Genomic DNA, 20,911 nt, shown 5'->3' with positions numbered 1-20,911 from the left:
AACTGTCTCTAACCAGAATATAAAGAGGATGGGAAGCCCCGGTGCACAACTGAGCAAGAGGACAAGTACATTAGAGTATCTATTTTAAGAAACAGACGCCTCACAATTCCTCAACTGGCAGCTTCATTAAATAGTACCCGCAAAACACCAGTCTCAACGTCAACAGTGAAGAGGCGACTCCGGGATGCTGGCCTTCTAGGCAGAGTTGTAAAGAAAAAGCCATATCTCAGACTGGCCAATAAAAATAAAAGATTAAGAGGGGCAAAAGAACACAGACATTGGACAGAGGAAGATTGGAAAAAAGTGTTATGGACAGACGAATCTAAGTTTGAGGTGTTCGGATCACAAAGAAGAACATTCTTGAGATGCAGAAAAAAGGAAAAGATGCTGAAGGAGTGCTTGACGCCATCTGTCAAGCATGGTGGAGGCAATGTGATGGTCTGGGGTTGCTTTGGTGGTGGTAAAGTTGGAGATTTGAACAGGGTAAAAGGGATCTTGAAGAAGGAAGGCTATCACTCCATTTTGCAACGCTATGCCATACCCTGTGGATGGCGTTTAATTGGAGCCAACCCTATTGAGCTGTTGTGGGAGCAGCTTGACTGTGCGGTATGTAAGAAGTGCCCATCAAGCCAATCCAACCTGTGGGAGGTGCTTCAGGAAGCATGGGGTGAAATCTCTTCAGATTACATCAACAAATTGACAGCTAGAATGCCAAAGGTCTGCAAGGCTGTAATTGCTGCAAATGGAGGATTCATTGACAAAATAAAAGTTTCAACGACACAATTATTATTTAAATTAAAAATCATTATTTATAACCTTGTCAATGTCTTGACTATATTTCCTATTCATTTTGCAACTCATTTCATGTATGTTTTCATGGAAAACAAGGACATTTCTAATTGACCCCAAACTTTTTTCTTCATCAAATACCATCACAATACCTTTTCATTACTTTGGGAAAGATTCAAGGTATCATTATTTAAGAACCACCAAACTGACCACAGTTTGCCACACTTAAAACACCCAAGATGCACTGGAATTCAGTATGACCTGCATATTATCTGCTATTAGAAAATAAAGCATTTGTGGGTATTAACCACATTCACTTTACTGTGGTAAAACCACACTTCAATCACTCCCCATTACAGAATGGTAGAGAGATTGATACACTGACTGAACTTCCTGAAAGTTTGTGACATTAATGACATTCACTGAGGTATACTACTCTGCTCTTTACCCAAAAGTCCTCATTTAGCACTCGTGGTACTGTGCGTTTGCATGGCATCACACATCACCTGCTGCAAATCACTGTAAAATGCTTTACTTCGAAATGCTGTCAATTATGTCAGTCATTGTAAACTTGTGTATTTAGTCGTACCTCACCAAAAGCATTCATGTAGTCTACCATGCTGTATCAAAGACAACTGAAAGTGACTGTAAATGGTCTCGCCACTAGTCTATGTGCTGGATCTGTGTTAACAGACCTTAAACTAAAGTGTTGTTGGTACAAATGTAATTCATGTCATCAGGAATAATGAAAGTGAGCTGTATGAACATTTTTTGATCAATTGATCATGGACTGCATGCTTTTTTGGATGCTCCTTCGGGTGTCTGGACAATCAATTGTAGATAAAAGGCATAGAATACTGCAGATCAAAAGGGAAAATGATAGCAATTATGACCATTTGAATTCAGAGGAAAATGAACCAAACAGCAATACATATATTTCAGATGTTGAAATCGACTACTCTTTGCTGAATTCTATGTTATAATCACTGAGATGTATGTCTGTATAAATTGTACCACCTGTACATTAAAACGTACATTGTATTTCCATCAGCCACACGTGCATGTGTGTTATTTTTCTACTCAAAGGGCAGGTTTCCCCGAACACATTAATCCTTGTCCTAGACTAAAAAGAACACTTAATGTAGATTCCGTGTCCGGGAAACCAACCCATGTCCTAAATGGAAACCGGCCCATGTCCTAAATGGAAACCAACCCATGTCCTAAATGGAAACCAACCCATGTCCTAAATGGAAACCAACCCATGTCCTAAATGGAAACCAACCCATGTCCTAAATGGAAACCGGCCCATGTCCTAAATGGAAACCAACCCATGTCCTAAATGGAAACCAACCCATGTCCTAAATGGAAACCGGCCCATGTCCTAAATGAAATCAAGAAATGTCCGTAGACATATATACTGCAAACATGTTTATTATGACACTTGGATTAACAGCAAAACTCATGACGTTAGCCAATGAAAATATATACAATCTATTTAAAATAGGAATGTATTCCTGAGTAACGCCAGTGCAGGCAGACGTTTCTCAGTTGGCCTTTGGTACGTCTCTACTCTGCACTCCGCCGTCCAAAGTCGACCCATCCTTGGTAGTCCCGGCCCGGACACTCGTTCATCGTCTCTGCGGACAATACAAACCTACATGAACCAAACAGAAAAGTTCAATGTGCATTTAAAGTGATCAAGCGAACGACGTTGCACTTCCAATTTTTCACGGTAGATGTTGGCATCTCTGTCTCGCGCACACACACAAGCACTTGACTCCACACCACGCGTACCTGAGATGGCCTGCATGATTTGCTTGGACATGAACTCGCGCTGGTCCTCCGACAGGTGCGCCATCCTCTCCATCCGTGCCATGCTCGTTTGCGTGTCATGCTCCTGCTTAGCGACGTTCTCCGCAGCATTCCTCACTGCCTCCCTCCTGGCCAGTAGCTGTGGCAGTATCCCACCCTGTTTGGTGTTGCCATCCGACTTGGATACGGGTGATGTCAAACCAACCCCCACTAGCGCTGCCATGAGGACGCACACCAACAATCCACTCATTGCCATGCCTGGACGCAGAAGAAGAGTTTTCTTACAATATAGCTTTAGATTATTAAAAATAGGGCATGCAAAAAGCATTTTTTTGTGTGTGAAAGTGGCAATTACCTTAAAAGAGAGGTGACCCTCCGTGACAGTCTGTACAAAACGAAGTCAGCAAGTGCTATTTTATTGCCAGTTCTCTATGTCAGGTATTTTATACACACAGGTCTATGTAACCAATATGGTCAAAGAGCAATGTCTGATAACAATGTCCAAGATAGATCCCTTGATTGATTAAAAGAGACGATGGAAACGCCATGCGTAATGGATACCTGCATCCCATTCTGGCACCATCAATATTCTAATCGCTTACCTGGAAATGTGAGACAATAAAGTATAACTCAGACGTTCAATAGTGGTTGTTGCTACAGAAGTCTACAACCCTGTCATAACACCTGTATCCAAGGCCAAGGTCCACCAACTCTAACTTCCACTCTCATTGACATGCAAGGAAAACCATGAATCAATCAATAAAAACTGCCATGGGAAAAAATTGCAAGTTGTCTATCACTTAGAAACACATTTGAAACACAAAAGCACTATATCATTACTGATGTTCTTAATATAGACCTAGTTGTAAAAGGATTATGACAGCGATATAGTTATGGCGTAACCTAAACAACGGATGAGGAAGGGTTTTAAGTGGACAGTGTGTGATGACGTACGTCCTCCACTCTTATCTGGACTGAAGAGAGCATCATTGACTGGAACCAACATTAGAGTTGTTTACCTATAGATTTTCAAAATAGTTAAGGAAGTATCTTCTGTGTATAATATAGTCTTTAAAAGCGGGAAAACATTTTAATTCAATTCATACAGATATGATATCCATTTAGATTGTTGTCAACGAAGCTTGTCTCTGATTGGAAGCCATACTTAGGCAGCCTGTTTTTCCCTTTGTTTTCGTGGGATCTTGTTTTGTGCAGCTGTGTGTGTGCAGCCCCAGAAAGTCACGTTTGTTTTAGTTTTCACCTGTTTCTTGTTTTGTTCCGGTTCACTAAATAAATATGTGGAACTACCGGTACGCTGCGCCTTGGCTGATCTGACAGGGAATTTGAAGATAGCACTCGTGACAGACATGCTGTTATGGAAATAGGAAACAAGAGATAATGGTTTAACATGAACCTGATGTCTCTTTTCATTGTGCACTTCACAGTAATGTAAAGTATCAACTCATTTATATAGAAAAACTGGAAGCCAGTCTGTCAGGTTCTGGCACTCCAAGGATGATAAGAATGCATAGGTGGCTCTTTCCTAGGAAGATTGGAGGTGTGTGTGTGTGGAAACTGGGGTAAATGGGGTATGTTTGAGATGTTGTTCATTCAATTTTGAGATTTGGGTGTGGAAGAGAGCGTATTGTAGAAACTGATCATTAACCTCTTACATCTAGACGTTCCGCTAGCGGAACACCACTCCAATATCCAATGATAGGGCGTGGCGCGAAATACAAACTCCTCGAAAATCCGAAAACTTCAATTTTTCAAACATATGACTATTTTACACCATTTTAAAGACAAGACTCTCCTTTATCTAACCACACTGTCCGATTTCAAAAAGGCTTTACAACGAAAGCAAAAGAGATTAGATTATGTCAGGAGAGTACCCAGCCAGAAATAATCCCATTTTTCAAACTAGCATATATGTCACAAAAACCAAAACCACAGCTAAATGCAGCACTAACCTTTGATAATCTTCATCAGATGACACTCCTAGGACATTATGTTATACAATACATGCATGTTTTGTTCACTCAAGTTCATATTTATATCAAAAACCAGCTTTTTACATTAGCATGTGACGTTCAGAACTAGCATTCCCACCGAACACTTCCGGTGAATTTACTAAATTACTCACGATAAACGTTCACAAAAAACATAACAATTATTTTAAGAATTATAGATACACAACTCCTTTATGCAATCGCGGTGTCCGATTTTAAAATAGCTTTTCGGTGAAAGCACATTTTGCAATATTCTGAGTAGATAGCCCGGCCATCACAGGCTAGCTATTTTGACACCCACCAAGTTTGGTACTCACCAAACTCAGATTTACTATAAGAAAAATTGGATTACCTTTGCTGTTCTTCGTCAGAATGCACTCCCAGGACTTCTACTTCAACAACAAATGTTGGTTTGGTTCCAAATAATCCATAGTTATATCCAAATAGTGGCGTTTTCTTTGTGCGTTCAAGACACTATCCGAAGGGTAACGAAGGGTGACACGCCGTCGCGTTTCGTGACAAAACAATTCAAAATATTCCATTACCGTACTTCGAAGCATGTCAAACGCTGTTTAAAATCAATTTTTATGCGATATTCCGACTGGAAGTCGTTGTTTTCGTTCAAAGACTGAAAGTGTAAAATGGCCTCTTCACGTGCATGCGCGCGCCTGTCTCATTGTTCTCAAATCGACCACTATCCAAATGCGCTACTGTTTTTCAGCCAGAGACTGCAGAGTCATCATTCAACGTTCTGGCGCCTTCTGAGAGCCTATGGGAGCCTTAGAAAGTGTCACGTTACAGCAGAGATCCTCTGTTTTGGATAGAGATGACAAAGAAGGCCAAGAAATGGTCAGACAGGGTACTTCCTGTAAGAATCTTCTCAGGTTTTGGCCTGCCATTTGAGTTCTGTTATACTCACAGACACCATTCAAACAGTTTTAGAAACTTTGGAGTGTTTTCTATCCAAAGCTACTAATTATATGCATATTCTAGTTTCTGGGCAGGAGTAATAACCAGATTAAATCGGGTACGTTTTTTATCCAGCCGTGAAAATACTGCCCCCTATCCATAACAAGTTAAAGGGAAATTAAAAAGATAATTAAGCATGTAAGATTGTTGATGTCCTAGATTAGAAATAAACCCATTTTGTTAGGGTCCTTCCACTTCCAGCCTCTAAATTGTGCTGGCCCAGTCTGTGCTGTGTCCATTATTTGTACTGGTGTAACTTCCTGTAAAGGAGGTATACCACTCCCTTCCATACTTGCTTTATCATAATAGCCCAGACACACAGGCATTTCAGCTGACATTTGGAAGTAATTGGGCATAGGCCAAACACAATTAGGACTCACCCTTTCACTTTTGTTATTGTCTTACCTAATCGAGGCAGAACATCTCTACTTGTGATCATAGAACCAAAGAAAACAGTAGAAATAACAGAATGCCTGCCAAGTGATTAGGCACGCAATGGTGTCTTGGTTTCCCAGACATTCCTTGGATATACCTCTTGTCACGTAGTGCCAAAGAATAGTCAAGTCAAACACTTCCTTTTAACCTTTAGGGTCACCAAAGAATACATAGAGGGCATCAAGTGAATTGTTTTTTTCATCTACATGTGTATTGGCTGAATGAGGGGGCTTTGGGGTTTCAATGGGTGGTGGTTTGAGGATAGTGACAGTGAAGTCTTGATGGGGATGAGTTTACATAGCGAGGCATGTGGATAATTCCTCACATCGTCTTGTGGGTTCACCGTGTATGAATGATTTGAACTTTTGGGAGGTAAAAAATAAAACAATGTCTGCTTACAGGGCCTGAAGAATGTATTCACACCCCTTGACTTTTTACACATTTTGTGTTACAGCCAGATTTTAAAATTGATACAATAAACATTTTGTGTCACTGGCCTACACAAAATACCCCATAATGTGAAAGTGGAATTATATTTTTATTAATACACCCAGACACTACAAAGATACATGCATCCTTTCTAACTCAGGCCAATGGTGACTTTAAAACAGTTACAGAGTTTAATGGTAGTAATAGGAGTATAGTAAGGATGGATCAACAACATTGTAGTTACTCCCCAACATTAACCTAAATGACAGAGTGAAAAGAAGGAAGCCTGTACATAATAAAATTATTCCAAAACATGCATCCTGCTTGCAATAAGGCACTAAAATAAAACTGCAAAATATGTGTCAAAGAAATTAACTTTATGTCCTGAATACAAAGCATAATGTTTGTGGCAAATCCAACACAACACATCACTGACTACCACTCTTCATATTTTCAAGCATGGTGGTGCCTGCATCATGTTATGGGTATGCTTGTCATTGGCAAGGAATAGGGATTTTTTTTAGGATAGAAATAAACTGAATAGAGCTAAGCACAGGCAAAATTCTAGAGTAAAAGCTGGTTCAGTCTGCTTTCCAACAGACACCGGGAGACAAATTCACCTTTCAGCAGGACAATAACCTAAAACACAAAGCCAAATTGGAGTTTGGCTTACCAAGACGAAATTGAATGTTCTAGAGTTGCCTAGTTACAGTTTTTAAAATGGCTTGAAAATCTATGGCAAGACTTGAAAATGTCTGTCTAGCAATGATCAACAACCAACTTGACAGAGCTTGAAGATTTGTAAAAAGAAATTGTGCAAATATTTTACAATCCAGGTGTGTATAGCGCTTAGAGACTCTTAGAGCCAGAAAGACTCATAGCTGCAATCGCTGCCAAATGTGATTCTAACATGTATTGACTCAGAGGTGGGAATACTTATGTAAATGAGATATTTCTGTACTTAATTTTCAATAAATGTGCAAACATTTCTAAAAACAACTTTTCACTTTGTCATTATGGGGTATTGCGTTTATATGCGTGATACATATCTTTTTATTCCATTTTGAAATCAGGCTGTGACACAAACATGTGGAATACGTGAAGGGGTGTGAATACTTTCTGAAGGCACTGTATCTGTGTGCTATTCATCACTGATGATTTTTGTTCAGGTGAAATGGCCCTGGGGATGTGTCTGTTCATGCTCTGACAAGGTAGAACTCATTCATCATCATTACATGAAAAGAAGCAGGGCTCAATTCAGATGTGTTGCTACCTACCCTCACCACCTGGGGGCGGCCCGTCAGGAAGTCCAGGATCCAGTTGCAGAGGGAGGTGTTTAGTCCCAGGTTCCTTAGCTTAGTGATGAGCTTTGAGGGTACTATGGTGTTGAACGCTGAGCTGTAGTAAATGAATAGCATTCTCACATAAGTGTTCCTTCTCTCCAGGTGGGAAAGGGCAGTGTGGAGTGCAATAGAGATTGCATCATCTGTGGATCTATTTAGGCGGTATACAAATTGGAGTGGGTCTAGGGTTTCTGGGATAATGGTGTTGATGTGAGCCATTACCAACCTTTCAAAGCATTTCATGGCTACGGACGTGAGTGCTACGGGTCTGTAGTCATTTAGGCAGGTTGCCTTTGTGTTCTTGTGTATACGAAACGCTTCAGTCTGGTTTAAGACCCCATCATAGCACTGAGACTGTACTTGTGAAAGTGGTAAATTACCTTTTAATGACGTCAGACCGAGGCTCTGCATCTGTCCTCGTGCTCCTAGATCTTAGTGCCGCTTTTGATACCATCGATCACCACATTCTTTTGGAGAGATTGGAAACCCAAATTGGTCTACATGGACAAGTTCTGGCCTGGTTTAGATCTTATCTGTCGGAAAGATATCAGTTTGTCTCTGTGAATGGTTTGTCCTCTGACAAATCATATGTAAATTTCGGTGTTCCTCAAGGTTCCGTTTTAGGACCACTATTGTTTTCACTATATATTTTACCTCTTGGGGATGTCATTCGAAAACATAATGTTAAATTTCACTGCTATGCGGACGACACACAGCTGTACATTTCAATGAAACATGGTGAAGCCCCAAAATTGCCCTCGCTAGAAGCCTGTGTTTCAGACATAAAGAAGTGGATGGCTGCAAACGTTCTACTTTTAAACTCGGACAAAACAGAGATGCTTGTTCTAGGTCCCAAGAAACAAAGAGATCTTCTGTTGAATCTGACAATTATTCTGGATGGTTGTACAGTCGTCTCAAATAAAACTGTGAAGGACCTCGGCGTTACTCTGGACCCTGATCTCTCTTTTGAAGAACATATCAAGACTGTTTCAAGGACAGCTTTTTTCCATCTACGTAACATTGCAAAAATCAGAAACTTTCTGTCCAAAAATGAAGCAGAAAAATGTATCCATGCTTTTGTTACTTCTAGGCTGGACTACTGCAATGCTCTACTTTCCGGCTACCCGGATAAGCACTAAACAAACTTCAGCTAGTGCTAAATACGGCTGCTAGAATCCTGACTAGAACCAAAAAAATTGATCATATTACTCCAGTGCTAGCCTCCCTACACTGGCTTCCTGTTAAGGCAAGGGCTGATTTCAAGGTTTTACTGCTAACCTACAAAGCGTTACATGGGCTTGCTCCTACCTATCTTTCCGATTTGTTCCTACCGTACATACCTACACGTACGCTACGGTCACAAGGCGCAGGTCTCCTAATTGTCCCTAGAATTTCTAAGCAAATGGCTGGAGGTAGGGCTTTCTCCTATAGAGCTCAATTTTTATGGAATGGTCTGCCTACCCATGTGAGAGACGCAGACTCAGTCTCAACCTTTAAGTCTTTACTGAAGACTTATCTCTTCAGTAGGTCCTATGATTAAGTATAGTCTGGCCCAGGAGTGTGAAGGTGAACGGAAAGGCTGGAGCAACAAACCGCCCTTGCTGTCTCTGCCTTGCCGGTTCCCCTCTCTCCACTGGGATTCTCTGCCTCTAACCCTTTTACAGGGGCTGAGTCACTGGCTTACTGGTGTTCTTCCATGCCGTCCGTGGGAGGGGTGCGTCACTTGAGTGGGTTGAGTCACTGACGTGGTCTTCTTGTCTGGGTTGGCGCCCCCCCCCCTGGGTTGTGCCATGGCGGAGATCTTTGTGGGCTATACTCGGCCTTGTCTTAGGACGGTAAGTTGGTGGTTGGAGACATCCCTCCAGTGGTGTGGGGGCTGTGCTTTGGCAAAGTGGGTGGGGTTATATCCTGCCTGTTTGGCCCTGTCCGGGGGTATCATCGGATGGGGCCACAGTGTCTTCTGATCCCTCCTATCTCAGCCTCCAGTATTAATGCTGCAGTAGTTTATGTGTCGGGGGGCTAGGGTCAGTCTGTTACATCTGGAGTATTTCTCTTGTCTTATCCGGTGTCCTGTGTGAATTTAAATATGCTCTCTCTAATTCTCTCTTTCTTTCTTTCTCTCGGAGGACCTGAGCCCTAGGACCATGCCTCAGGACTACCTGGCATGATGACTCCTTGCTGTCTCCAGTCCACCTGGCCGTGCTGCTGCTCCAGTTTCAACTGTTCTGCCTGCGGCTATGGAACCCTGACCTGTTCACCGGACGTGCTTGTTGCACCCTCGACAACTACTATGATTATTATTATTTGACCATGCTGGTCATTTATGAACATTTTAACATCTTGACCATGTTCTGTTATAATATCCACCCGCCACATCCAGAAGAGGACTGGCCACCCCTCATAGCCTGGTTCCTCTCTAGGTTTCTTCCAAGGTTTTGGCCTTTCTAGGGAGTTTTTCCTAGCCACTGTGCTTCTTTCACATACATTGCTTGCTGTTTGGGGTTTTAGGCTGGGTTTCTGTACAGCACTTTGAGATATCAGCTGATGTACGAAGGGCTATATAAATAAATTTGATTTGATTTGATTTGTGCACAGGGACTATGGTGGTCTGCTTGAAACATGTTGGTATTACAGACTCAATCAGGGACATGTTGAAAATGTCAGTGAAGACACCTGCCAGTTGGGCTTGATTCATAGAGCCGGGGTTACGTTAGTAACCTCTTGTAGCCCCTCGATGCGGTGGTAATAAACAGAGCGGTTTCTCTTTTCTTTCTAAAAATGTGACTATCTTTTGAATGGTTTCAGCTACAAAATATTATGTCCCCATCACTGAAAGACAAGACTCTAAGGAACACATATGTCTTATATTTCCCTCTACAATGCCCACAAGCCTCACCAGAACAGTGGAAGAGACCAGGCACTAAATCAGACTGGGGGAGGGGAAATAATCAATGATGATGCTCTTTTCTACACAGAAGATTATACAAAATGATTGACTAATGATCTCCTTAACTTTCCAATACCTTTCTGATGCATTTCAGACACTTCAAACCATACTTCCTTCAGATTGAAATACTGTCAAAAGTATTGTCAGACTTATTTGTAATAGACTGTCATATCCACAATTAAAAATGTAAACATTGACCGTTGATTTACAACACTTTTTTTTACATGGTGGGGTCGCAAACATTTTTTTTATATCAAAATTAGGTCATAGGCCAAAAAAGTTTGGAAAGCCCTGTGTTATGAGAAGGTTGTATGTAAAATAGCCATAGGACAACCACACTCTCACCAAGCTCTAAGAAACATGAGGTTCTCAGAACGTTATGTGCTAGCTGGGATGTGGTTGTCTCACCTACCTAGTTTGAAATGAATGCACCTTCTGTAAATCGCTCTGGATTAGACTATCTGCTAATGACTAAAATGTAAAATGTAAACATTCACATATAGATGTCATATTACTATATTGAATAACTTTTTGTAAAACATTTTTAGATATTGATGTCACAATTGTATAATTTGTACATGTCTTTAGAATTTTTTATATTATTTGTTACATTTGACTGTGTGAAACCTAACAGTAGTAACAAATACATGTCTGTCATTGAACAACCTCATTAGATAGTGAAAAAAAACAATCTCTTTCATGTCTTTAAACAGTAAAAGATAATTGATCAACATTTCTGAAAATGAACAAAGAGTGTTTTGGAATGAAACTGTTCAACTTATTCAGGCTGTTATGTGGCTGTTTTGCATACACATGTCCCTTGAGTAAAACCCACTATCCAAACCAACATCTGAGAGCAAGTACTGAGTAGGCAAAATGGAATGTGAGGAATTATCAGGTTTATTCATATTTCAAATAAGGGTATAGTTACTGAACACTACATCTGTGAATTCAGAAAAAAAGAATGAGAAAATCATCAAAGTGACTTAGGGAAAAATAGTAAGAATACCTACTACAAATCTTTGACAATGATTGAACACACTACTCAACCAACTGATCTGAGAGCAAGTATACGGAGTAGACAAAGTAACAACATTATGAACAGTTTATAGTGGTTATCTACATTTCAAAAAGATGACTGTTACTGACCATCTTTTCAAATGGACAGAATGATGGAAAATCATCAAATGTAAGTGATGGAGTGACTTGGTGCAACATTTTAGTTTGGTAAAATAATAACACATACAATATTTAGCCTACAAATTCTTGACAATGATATATTATTAAAATATGTAAAACATATTGCCAATATCAGTAAACAAACCAAAATGTAATTGAAAATGGATGTCCGAAACCATGGAATGCCAGCTTTTACAAAACACATTCTTTAAAGCTGTCTGACTTGCCAGTCTATACCTGTCAACACCCTGCCCTTCATAAATCACAACATTTACTGAACCATTCATTTCCTTAGTTGTTGTAAGCCCTGTACCCACCCACTGAACAAAACAATTAGATATAACTTCTTTCCAAGGAATAATGGTGACGCAGTCAATCATTCTTAATCCAACTGTATAAAACGCTGGAGGACACAAAAGGGGTTATTTTACCCGACGCCTCAACTACGAAGAACGCACTTTAACCTCCCAGGACGCATCGCCAGACTATCTCTCGCCATGTCCATTGTTGCCAGTCGCAGTAGTATCCGTAGATACAGCTCAGGTAGCGGTGTCGTTTCGACTGGCCTCAGTTCGTCCGATAGGATACAATTTTCCAGCGGTTTGGGATACGGTAGGTCCCGTATGAGCGTGTCCTCTGTTGGCAGCAGTCGCTCGCCGAGTGTATATGGAGGTGCCGGGGGATACGGCACCCGTATCTCTCACTCCTCCTTCTCTATGGACGGGCCAGGCCAGATCACTATCGGTGCCAACGAGAAGCATACCATGCAGAATCTGAACGACCGTTTGGCCACCTACCTGGAAAAGGTAAGGAAGAGTGATGGGGATGTGGATGGAGATTTGGCGCGCTGCGGGATATTACGCACAGCCCAGATTATGGAGACTGAAAGACAAGGCAGAGTGATAAGTCTTTTCAAAACACTACATAGTCGAGGATACAGAATTGTTTTATTAGAAAGTGATCTTTAATCTTTGTTATAAAGCATTTTTGTTTTAAAAAAACCCTTTCATCAATACTATCACAATGTTCAATTAAATGTGATAATACAGTAGGCTACAGTAAATTAAGCCTATAAATATATAAACAACTTTTACTTAACTTGTAACTTTTTAAAAACGATTTATTCCATCATTGTTTCTAATTGTAAAATTGCTATTGAGAAGAAACAGTAACCGTAACCTGTACTTTGCCTGTAAAGTTCCAAGGAAAGTCTCATTATTATTAAAAGACACACGTGTATTACTATTATAAACGCACGTTCCTAAATACATGAGGACCAGTGGTGGAAAAACTACCCAATTGTCATAAATTACCTTAATAGAAAATGACTCAAGTAAAAGTGAAAGTCATGCAGTAAAATATTACTTCAGTAAAAGTCCAAGTCTTTGGTTTTATATATACTTAAGTATCAAAAGAACATGTAATTGCTCAAATATACTTTAGTATCAAAAGTAAAAGTTAGTGGAAATAATTTCACATTCCTTATATTAAGCAACCCAGATGGCACAATTATTTATTTACATTTTTTGTACTGATTGTCTGGGGCACACTCAAACACTCTGACATAATTTATAACCAAAGCATATGTTTAGTGAGTCCGCCAGATCATAGGCAGTAGGGATGACCGGGATGTTCTCTTGATAAGAGTGTGAATTGGACCATTTTCCTGTCCTGCTAAGCATTCCAAGTGTAATGAGTACTTTTGGGTGTCAGGGAAATCTATGGAGTAAAAAGTATACTATTTTCTTTAGGAATGTGGTGGAGTAAAAGCAACAGTTCTCAAAATATAAATAGTAAAGTAAAGTAAAGATACCCAAAATACCTACTTAGGTAGTACTTTAAAGTATTTTTACTTAAGTACTTTACACCACTGATGAGGACAATGACATAGCAGGATTTGATCATTTATTTAAAATTCCATTATGTTGGGGATTATCTAATGGGAGTACGCAGATTCACATAACGTGATGGGATGCGCCCCAAATGGCATCCTATTCCCTATGTAGTACATAACAGGGCCCATAGGGCTCTGGTCAAAAGTAGTGCTCTATATAGGGAATAGGGTGCCATTTCTGATAGACCCATGAACTGAACTGATTCCCTCCACTCTCTGTGTACACAGGTGCGCTCTCTAGAGACAGCCAATAGCAAGTTGGAGTTGCAGATCAAAGAGTTCTACGAGATGAGATCACCAACTCACAAGAAGGACCTCAGTGGGTTTTATGCCACCATCACAGACATCCGTAACAAGGTACTTCTGGGTAAGGTAGCAACCCACTGGGCACACACTGGTTGAATCAATATTGTTTCCATGTCATTTCAATGTACTTATGTTGAGCCAACATGGAATAGACGTTTAATTGACGTCTGTGCCCAGTGGGAAGGGAGGTGGGGATAGGATTGAGAGGATGCCAACAGTTTTGTGAAAGAAAATAGTCACTAGAACGAATTACAGTGCATTCAGAAAGTATTCAGACCCCTTTACTATTTCCACATTTTGTTACGTTACAGCCTTATTCTAAAATTGATTAAATCGTTTTATCCCCCGTCATCAATATACACACAATACCCCATAATGACAAAGCAAAAACAGGTTAGGAGATATTTTTGCAAATTTATAAAAAATAGAAAACTGAAATGTTATATTTATATAAGTATTCAGACCCTTTACTCAGTACTTGGTTGAAGCACCTTTGGCAGCGATTACAGCCTCGAGATTTCTTGGGTATGACGCTACAAGCTTGGCACACCTGTATTTGGGGAGTTTCTCCCATTCTTCTCTGCAGATCTTCTCAAGCTCTGTCAGGTTGGATGGGGAGCTTTGCTGAACAGCTATTTTCAGGTCTCTCCAGAGATGTTCAAGTCCAGTCTCTGGCTGGGCCACTCAAGGACATTCAGAGACTTATCCTGAAGCCACTCCTGCATTGTCTTGGCTGTGTGCTTAGGGTCATTGTCCTGTTGGAAGGTAAACTTTCGACCAGTCTGAGATCCTGTGTACTCTGGACCCGGTTTTCATCAAGGATCTCTCTGTACTTTGCTCTGTTCATCTTTGTTTCGATCCTGACTAATCTCCCAGTCCTTGCCGCTGAAAAATATACCAAAGCATGATGCTGCCACCACCATGCTTCACTGTAGGGATGGAGCCAGGTTTTCTCCAGACATGACGATTGGCATCCAGGCCAAAGAGTTCAATCTTGGTTTCATCAGACCATAGAATCTTGTTTCTCATGGTCTGAGAGTCTTTAGGTGCCTTTAGGCAAACTCCAAGTGGGCTGTCATGTGGCTTTTACTGAGGATTGGTGGAGTGTTGCATAGATGGTTGTCCTTTTGAAAGGTTCTCCCATCTCCACAGAGGAACTCTGAAGCTCTGTCAGAGTGCCCATCGGGTTCTTGGTCACCTCCCTGACCAAGGACCTTCTCCCCAGATTGCTCAGTTTGGCCGGGTGGCCAACTCTAGGAAGAATCTTGGTGGTTCCAAACTTCTTCCATTTAAGAATGATGGAAGCCAGTGTGTTCTTGGGGACATTCAATGCTGCAGAAATGTTTTGGTACCCATCCCCAGATTTTTACCTCGACACAATCCTGTCTCGGAGCTCTACAGACAATTCCTTCGTCCTCATGGCTTGGTTTCTGCTCTGACATGCATTGTCAAATGTGGGACCTAATATAGACAGCTGTATGCCTATCCAAATCATGTCCAATCAATTGAATTTACCACAGGTGGACTCCAATCAAGTAGTAGAAACATCTCAAGGATGATCATGGGAAAGAGGATGCACCTGAGTTCAATAACGAGAATCATAGCAAAGGGTCTGAATACTTACATAAATAAGGTATTTCTGTTTTTTTTTCCTTTTGAAAACCAGTTTTCGCTTTGTAATGTTGGGGTATTGTGTGCAGATTGCTGAGGATAAAAAAAAAATCCATTTTAGAATAAGGCTGTAACGTAACAACATTTTGAAAAAGTCAACTGGTCTGAATACTATCCGAAGGCATTGTAGATAAGTGATAGATTAGAGGTGTAATTCCTATTGTGTCTCAGTATTTATCTTGTTGAATGTTGAAAAACTGTGTTCTGTTGTATATGAATGAACAGTAGACATGAACCAGAGCTGCTGATCTAAACACATGATCTCCCATATATAGTTGACTCTGATATTACGTTCCATTTACTGTGGCTGTCCTCCTGTTCCTAGATCCATGCCAGGTCTGTGGAGAACTCTCAGATGATCCTGCGGGTGGATAATGCCAGAGTTGCAGCTTATGACTTCAAGATGAAGTAGGTGCACTTCCTGTTTGTACTGTACACAGCCTCTGTGAGTGTACGGATTCTGTTTGTAGCTTTGGCCTTTAGGTTTGTGATTGAGTAGATCCAATCCTCCCAGATCTACACAAATGCTTATGGGGGTATGCAGGGGCTATGGATCAGTTCATGGTTTGGCAAGTTGTATCTTGTTTTGTTGTGAGAAGGAACTAATCAACCTCTCTCCTCAACTCAACCCCTGTAGGTTAGAGACAGAGGCTAACATGAGGATGACGGTGGAAGGGGATGTGGCTCGTCTGAGAGGAGTGCTGGACAGCTTTACGCTCACCAGAGGAGAGCTGGAGATGCAGATTGAGGTGCTGAAGGAGGAGCTGGTCTATCTCAGGAAGAACCATGAGGAGGTAACCTCCTCATTTCTCCTCACACACTCAAGTCTTAACGCTTGTGCTGTTAGCTGAAGTGTCAATATGCCAGGACAGCCACATGTGGTTTTTCATTTGGACACAATGGCTTCCCCTGTAGTTTTTGTAATATTTTTGCACTTGAATTTATTTATTAATTCTCAGTGAGTTTGAAACATTTCCATGTTTGGCCACAAGGGGGCAAATCCACCCACAACAAATCTAGGGCAACTTCTCTGTTATTTGTCCTCAAATATACTGTAACTGATTGTTTTCAGGTGATTTTGCCCTTCCCTGTGTGTGAGTAAACTACAAATCCCAGGTATTATAGCTCAATTTGTCCCCCTTTTCCTGTTGTTAGGAGATGCATTTGATGCGGACGCAGCAGTGTGGTGCTGTGAATGTGGAGATGGACTGTGCTTCCTCAGTGGACATGAGCAAGGTGCTGGAGGAGATGAGGACCCAGTATGAGGGCATGGTGGCGAAGAACCAGAGAGATGCTGCCAAGTGGTTTGAGAGCAAGGTGAGACAACCTCTGAAAATAGGGCAGAGGGCCTCGAAGGGTGTGGGCCCAGATTCCTAAATGTGTTTTGTGGGAGGCACATGTGGGAGGCACATGTATTTTGTGAAGTGGTACTATACTTTTGACCAATAGGTTGTGTGTGTGTGTGTGTGTGTGTGTGTGTGTGTGTGTGTGTGTGTGTGTGTGTGTGTGTGTGTGTGTGTGTGTGTGTGTGTGTGTGTGTGTGTGTGTGTGTCAGGTGGAGGTGCTTCAGAGCCAGATCACCACCAGCACCACAGAGGTGAAGACCTCTCAGTCTCAGGTGACCAACCTGAAGAAGACCTTCCAGAGCCTGGAGATTGAACTGCATGGCCTGCTCACTCAGGTATGATGTCAAACCATCTTAGTGAATCAGCATCCCTAAACATATAGCATTTCCCTTTACCCTACCTCTGTTCCTAAAATATGGAATTCCTTTAGGTCTTTAAAAGAACATTACACTCCAAAATCAAAGTTTGTTAGATGTTTTCAGACCTCCACAGTGGCCTAATGTCAAGGTGTTCTAACACCTTCATGCACACCAATCAAACTCTCTCTGCCCTTCATCTCCCTGTTTATACATTTCTACTACACTCTCCTTCCTTCCTTCTCCATTTTCTTCATCCTTTACAAACATAAACACATTCCTAGAAGGGGTACCTGGAGCAGAGCGTCGCTGATATAAATGGCCGCTACAACTCCCAGCTGAGCCTGCTGCAGGTTCATATCAACAGCATGGAGGAGGAGCTGCAGCAGCTCAACGTCAGCATCCAGCAGCAGGCCTCTGAGTACCAGATCCTCCTGGACATCAAGATGAGGCTGGAGATGGAGATCGCTGAGTACAGGAGGCTGCTGGATGGAGAGGGACTCAGGTGAGAGGGGATAATGGAGGGGCAGGAAAGAGAGGGAGGGGGAAGGGATGGGGGGATGACAGCTATTTATTGGCACCTCACGGCAAACAGTGGTGGAAAAAGTACCCAACTGTCGTACTTCAGTAAAAGTAAAGATACTTATTTCATTTTCTATTAATGTATCAAAAATAAAAGTATAAATCATTTCAAATTCCTTATATTAAGCAAACCAGATGGCACCATTTTCTGTTTTTTTTTAATTTACGGAAAGCCGGGGCACACTCCAACACTCTGACATAATTTCCAACCAAAGCATGTGTTTAGTGAGTCCGCTGGATGACCAGAAATGTTTGGTTGATAAGTGCGTGAATTGGACTATTTTCCTGTCCTGGTAAGCATTCAAAATGTAACAAGCACTTTTAGGTGTCAAGGAAAAGTAAAATTTCTGCATTAGCAATGTAGTGAAGTAAAAGTAAAAGTAGTCAAAAAAATGTAAATACTTATGTACAGATACCCCAAAAAACGACTTAAGTTACACCACTGATTGCAAACTAGTAGATAAAGATGTGTGTTGGTAAGTTTAGCTGACCATGAGAGTTCTTCCGCTTTGTGTCTACCAGTAAGCATGTGGAGACCAGACAGGAGGTCAGGAAAGTGATCGTGGTCGAGAAGGTCCATGAAGTTCAACAAGTCCAGGAAGTGGTGGAAGGTGAGCAAGCAGAGAATAATTAATCAAATTAATTAATCAATGAAAGAATCAAGTGTTGTTCCCCATAGTACACACAATTAATGAATGAATGAATTCCTGTTTTGTGGCCTTTTCCACAGAGTATAATCCACACATGCAGAAGCGGGTGAGGGTGATCGTGGAGGAGATGGTGGATGGGAAGGTGGTGTCCACCTCAGTTGATGAGAAGGTCCAGGATATGAACTAACTGAGAAGGCCAGATAGTTCTGGAATCTGGTGAAGCGGTAACGGACCAAACATACCCCTGGACCACACATACCCCTGATGACGGGTGTTCAAGCCCCGTCTATATATATATAAATAATGTCATGGTCGCATACTGTAATATTTCCCTTCTAACAGGATTGCATCAGCTGAATGATAACTGATGTAATTTACTCACATTACCTTATAACTCTTATATGGCTCTATCATATGGTAAATGGAATATTATTTCTAGTGTGCTTTTCCTTTTGTTCCATTTGTTGCCACCAGGTGACGTCTCTCATTTTAACATCTTTGGCCAGTGCAATTAAAAGTGAAAATGATTGTGTGAAAAGTGGAAACAGATTATTCCAGTTACATAAGTGACATCAGGGAAAATATGACTTACGTCATCAGCCATTATAAAGCTATTTTAGCTCCATTATATCCTCCCAGGTCCACAAGCCATGTATGTTCTCTGCACTCTATGACAAGGTTAAAGTTCATGTTCTGTAGGCCTATGACACTGACACTACATGTTACATTTGGCTGTTGATTAAATATAGATGTCAATGCCTTTCAGCACACTGATATCATAATTGAGGGTGCGTTGTTGTCCTCTTAAAAAGCTGAAAAGAAACCCCTTTACAGCAGTGGCGGTCGGTGCCATTTAAGATGAGGGAGGATGACTATTGTTTTTATGAGCTTGGCCTTATTTCTATTGCAGCATATTGGATGACTGTCATTCATATTCCATTCACCCAGTTCAATGTAACAATGACAGGTTTAGGTTTCTACATGATGCTCACATTTTCCCTATAACCGTCATGAGGTAGCTATCATGAGGTAGCTACAAGATAGTCTATGAATGAAAGTTTACAACGCAACAATTGGCCCAGTGTCGTCCGGGTTAGGGGAGGGTTTGGCCGGCAGGGATGTCCTTGTCCTATCGCGCACTAGCGACTCTTGTGGCGGGCCGGGCATAGTGCATGCTGACACAGTCGCCAGGTGTACAGTGTTTCCTCTGACACATTGGTGCAGCTGGCTTCTGGGTTAAGTGGGCATTGTGTCAAGCAACAGTGCTGCTTTGTTGGGTTGTGTTTCGGAGGACTCTTGACATTTGTCTCTCTTGAGTCCGTACGGGAGTTGCAGCGATGAGACAAGACTGTAAGTAACAATTGGATACCATGAAGTTGGGGCAAAAACAGGGTAAAAAAATGTTTATAATAAAAATAATAGGTGGAATGAATACACCCCTGATCATGTGAAAACACAGTTCACTTTCATAGCAGCCACGTTGCATTCCTTCTCACATCTATGTGCTTTCCTCCTCTCACCTTTTCCCTTTGCTTATGGACTTCAATGCACAACACATGAGCTGTCTGGGACCAGGAAGAAAAAAAAACAGCCTACATCGTAGTCACCATATTAGGTGAAGTAACATCATAGTCAACATAGCTAATAGAAGTAATGCGTTAGTAAACCCACAAAAAATGATGCAGTACAGTGTACAGACAATAAGCAATTTAGCAGTTACACTGTCGGATCCCGGTGGCAACAAATTAATAAAACCAAAACCTTACTTTGACTTGGAAGAGTTCCAGTGTTGGATAGCCATAGCCAGCTAGCTAACATAGCATATCACTGTTTGAGACAGGTGTCTGAATAGGCTAAACTAGCTAGCTGCATTTACTAGCTAAGTAATGAAAGTGAAACCAAAAAATACTTCTCTCTCTAAGGGGGTGAGAACCATGAGCCTCCTAGGTTTTGCATTGAAGTCAATGTACTCAGAGGAGAACAGAAACTATCTGTCCACTGGCTACACCATGGTGCTGTTGAGGCTACTGTAGACCTTACTTGCAAAAGGGTTTTAAATCCTTAATTAGTTGACGTGAATATATTCAGTATAGTTTTATCTAAACATGATAACATTTTAAATGTTTCACTGTTTTTATTTTTATGAAATTTTCTGAGGAGGATGGTCTTCCCCTTCCTCCTCTGAGGAGCCTCC

At 41.2% G+C, this 20,911-nt stretch overlaps 2 protein-coding genes across 4 annotated transcripts; one reads left to right on the top strand and one right to left on the bottom strand.

Annotated features, from left to right (window-relative positions):
* Positions 1 to 2,204: 2,204 nt before the first annotated feature.
* LOC106588527 (cholecystokinin) lies at positions 2,205 to 3,106 on the bottom strand. Of its 2 annotated transcripts, none has more exons than XM_045713741.1 (3): positions 2,957 to 3,106; positions 2,584 to 2,859; positions 2,205 to 2,443 (listed from the first exon to the last, which is right to left on the bottom strand). In XM_045713741.1, exons 2-3 carry the CDS (start codon positions 2,855 to 2,857, stop codon positions 2,418 to 2,420), a joined length of 300 nt encoding a protein of 99 aa, XP_045569697.1. In that variant the 5' UTR covers positions 2,858 to 2,859; positions 2,957 to 3,106; the 3' UTR covers positions 2,205 to 2,417. The 2 variants fall into 2 exon arrangements, with proteins under 2 accessions (XP_045569697.1, XP_014033137.1); XM_014177662.2 differs by having other exon boundaries at positions 2,205 to 2,426; positions 2,957 to 3,105.
* A 9,109-nt stretch (positions 3,107 to 12,215) lies between these two features.
* On the top strand, positions 12,216 to 19,482 carry k1c20 (Keratin, type I cytoskeletal 20). 2 transcript variants are annotated; one of them, XM_014173695.2, is made up of 9 exons: positions 12,216 to 12,718; positions 14,035 to 14,163; positions 16,109 to 16,191; positions 16,421 to 16,577; positions 16,939 to 17,100; positions 17,339 to 17,464; positions 17,770 to 17,990; positions 18,590 to 18,678; positions 18,798 to 19,482. In XM_014173695.2, exons 1-9 carry the CDS (start codon positions 12,410 to 12,412, stop codon positions 18,902 to 18,904), a joined length of 1,383 nt encoding a protein of 460 aa, XP_014029170.1. In that variant the 5' UTR covers positions 12,216 to 12,409; the 3' UTR covers positions 18,905 to 19,482.
* Positions 19,483 to 20,911: the final 1,429 nt, after the last annotated feature.

The sequence above is a fragment of the Salmo salar genome, chromosome ssa02 (assembly GCF_905237065.1).
Source record: "Salmo salar chromosome ssa02, Ssal_v3.1, whole genome shotgun sequence".
NCBI classification, from domain to species: domain Eukaryota; kingdom Metazoa; phylum Chordata; class Actinopteri; order Salmoniformes; family Salmonidae; genus Salmo; species Salmo salar.
Note: the sequence above shows the minus strand (reverse complement) of the source record. Positions and strands in the feature narration are given on the sequence as shown.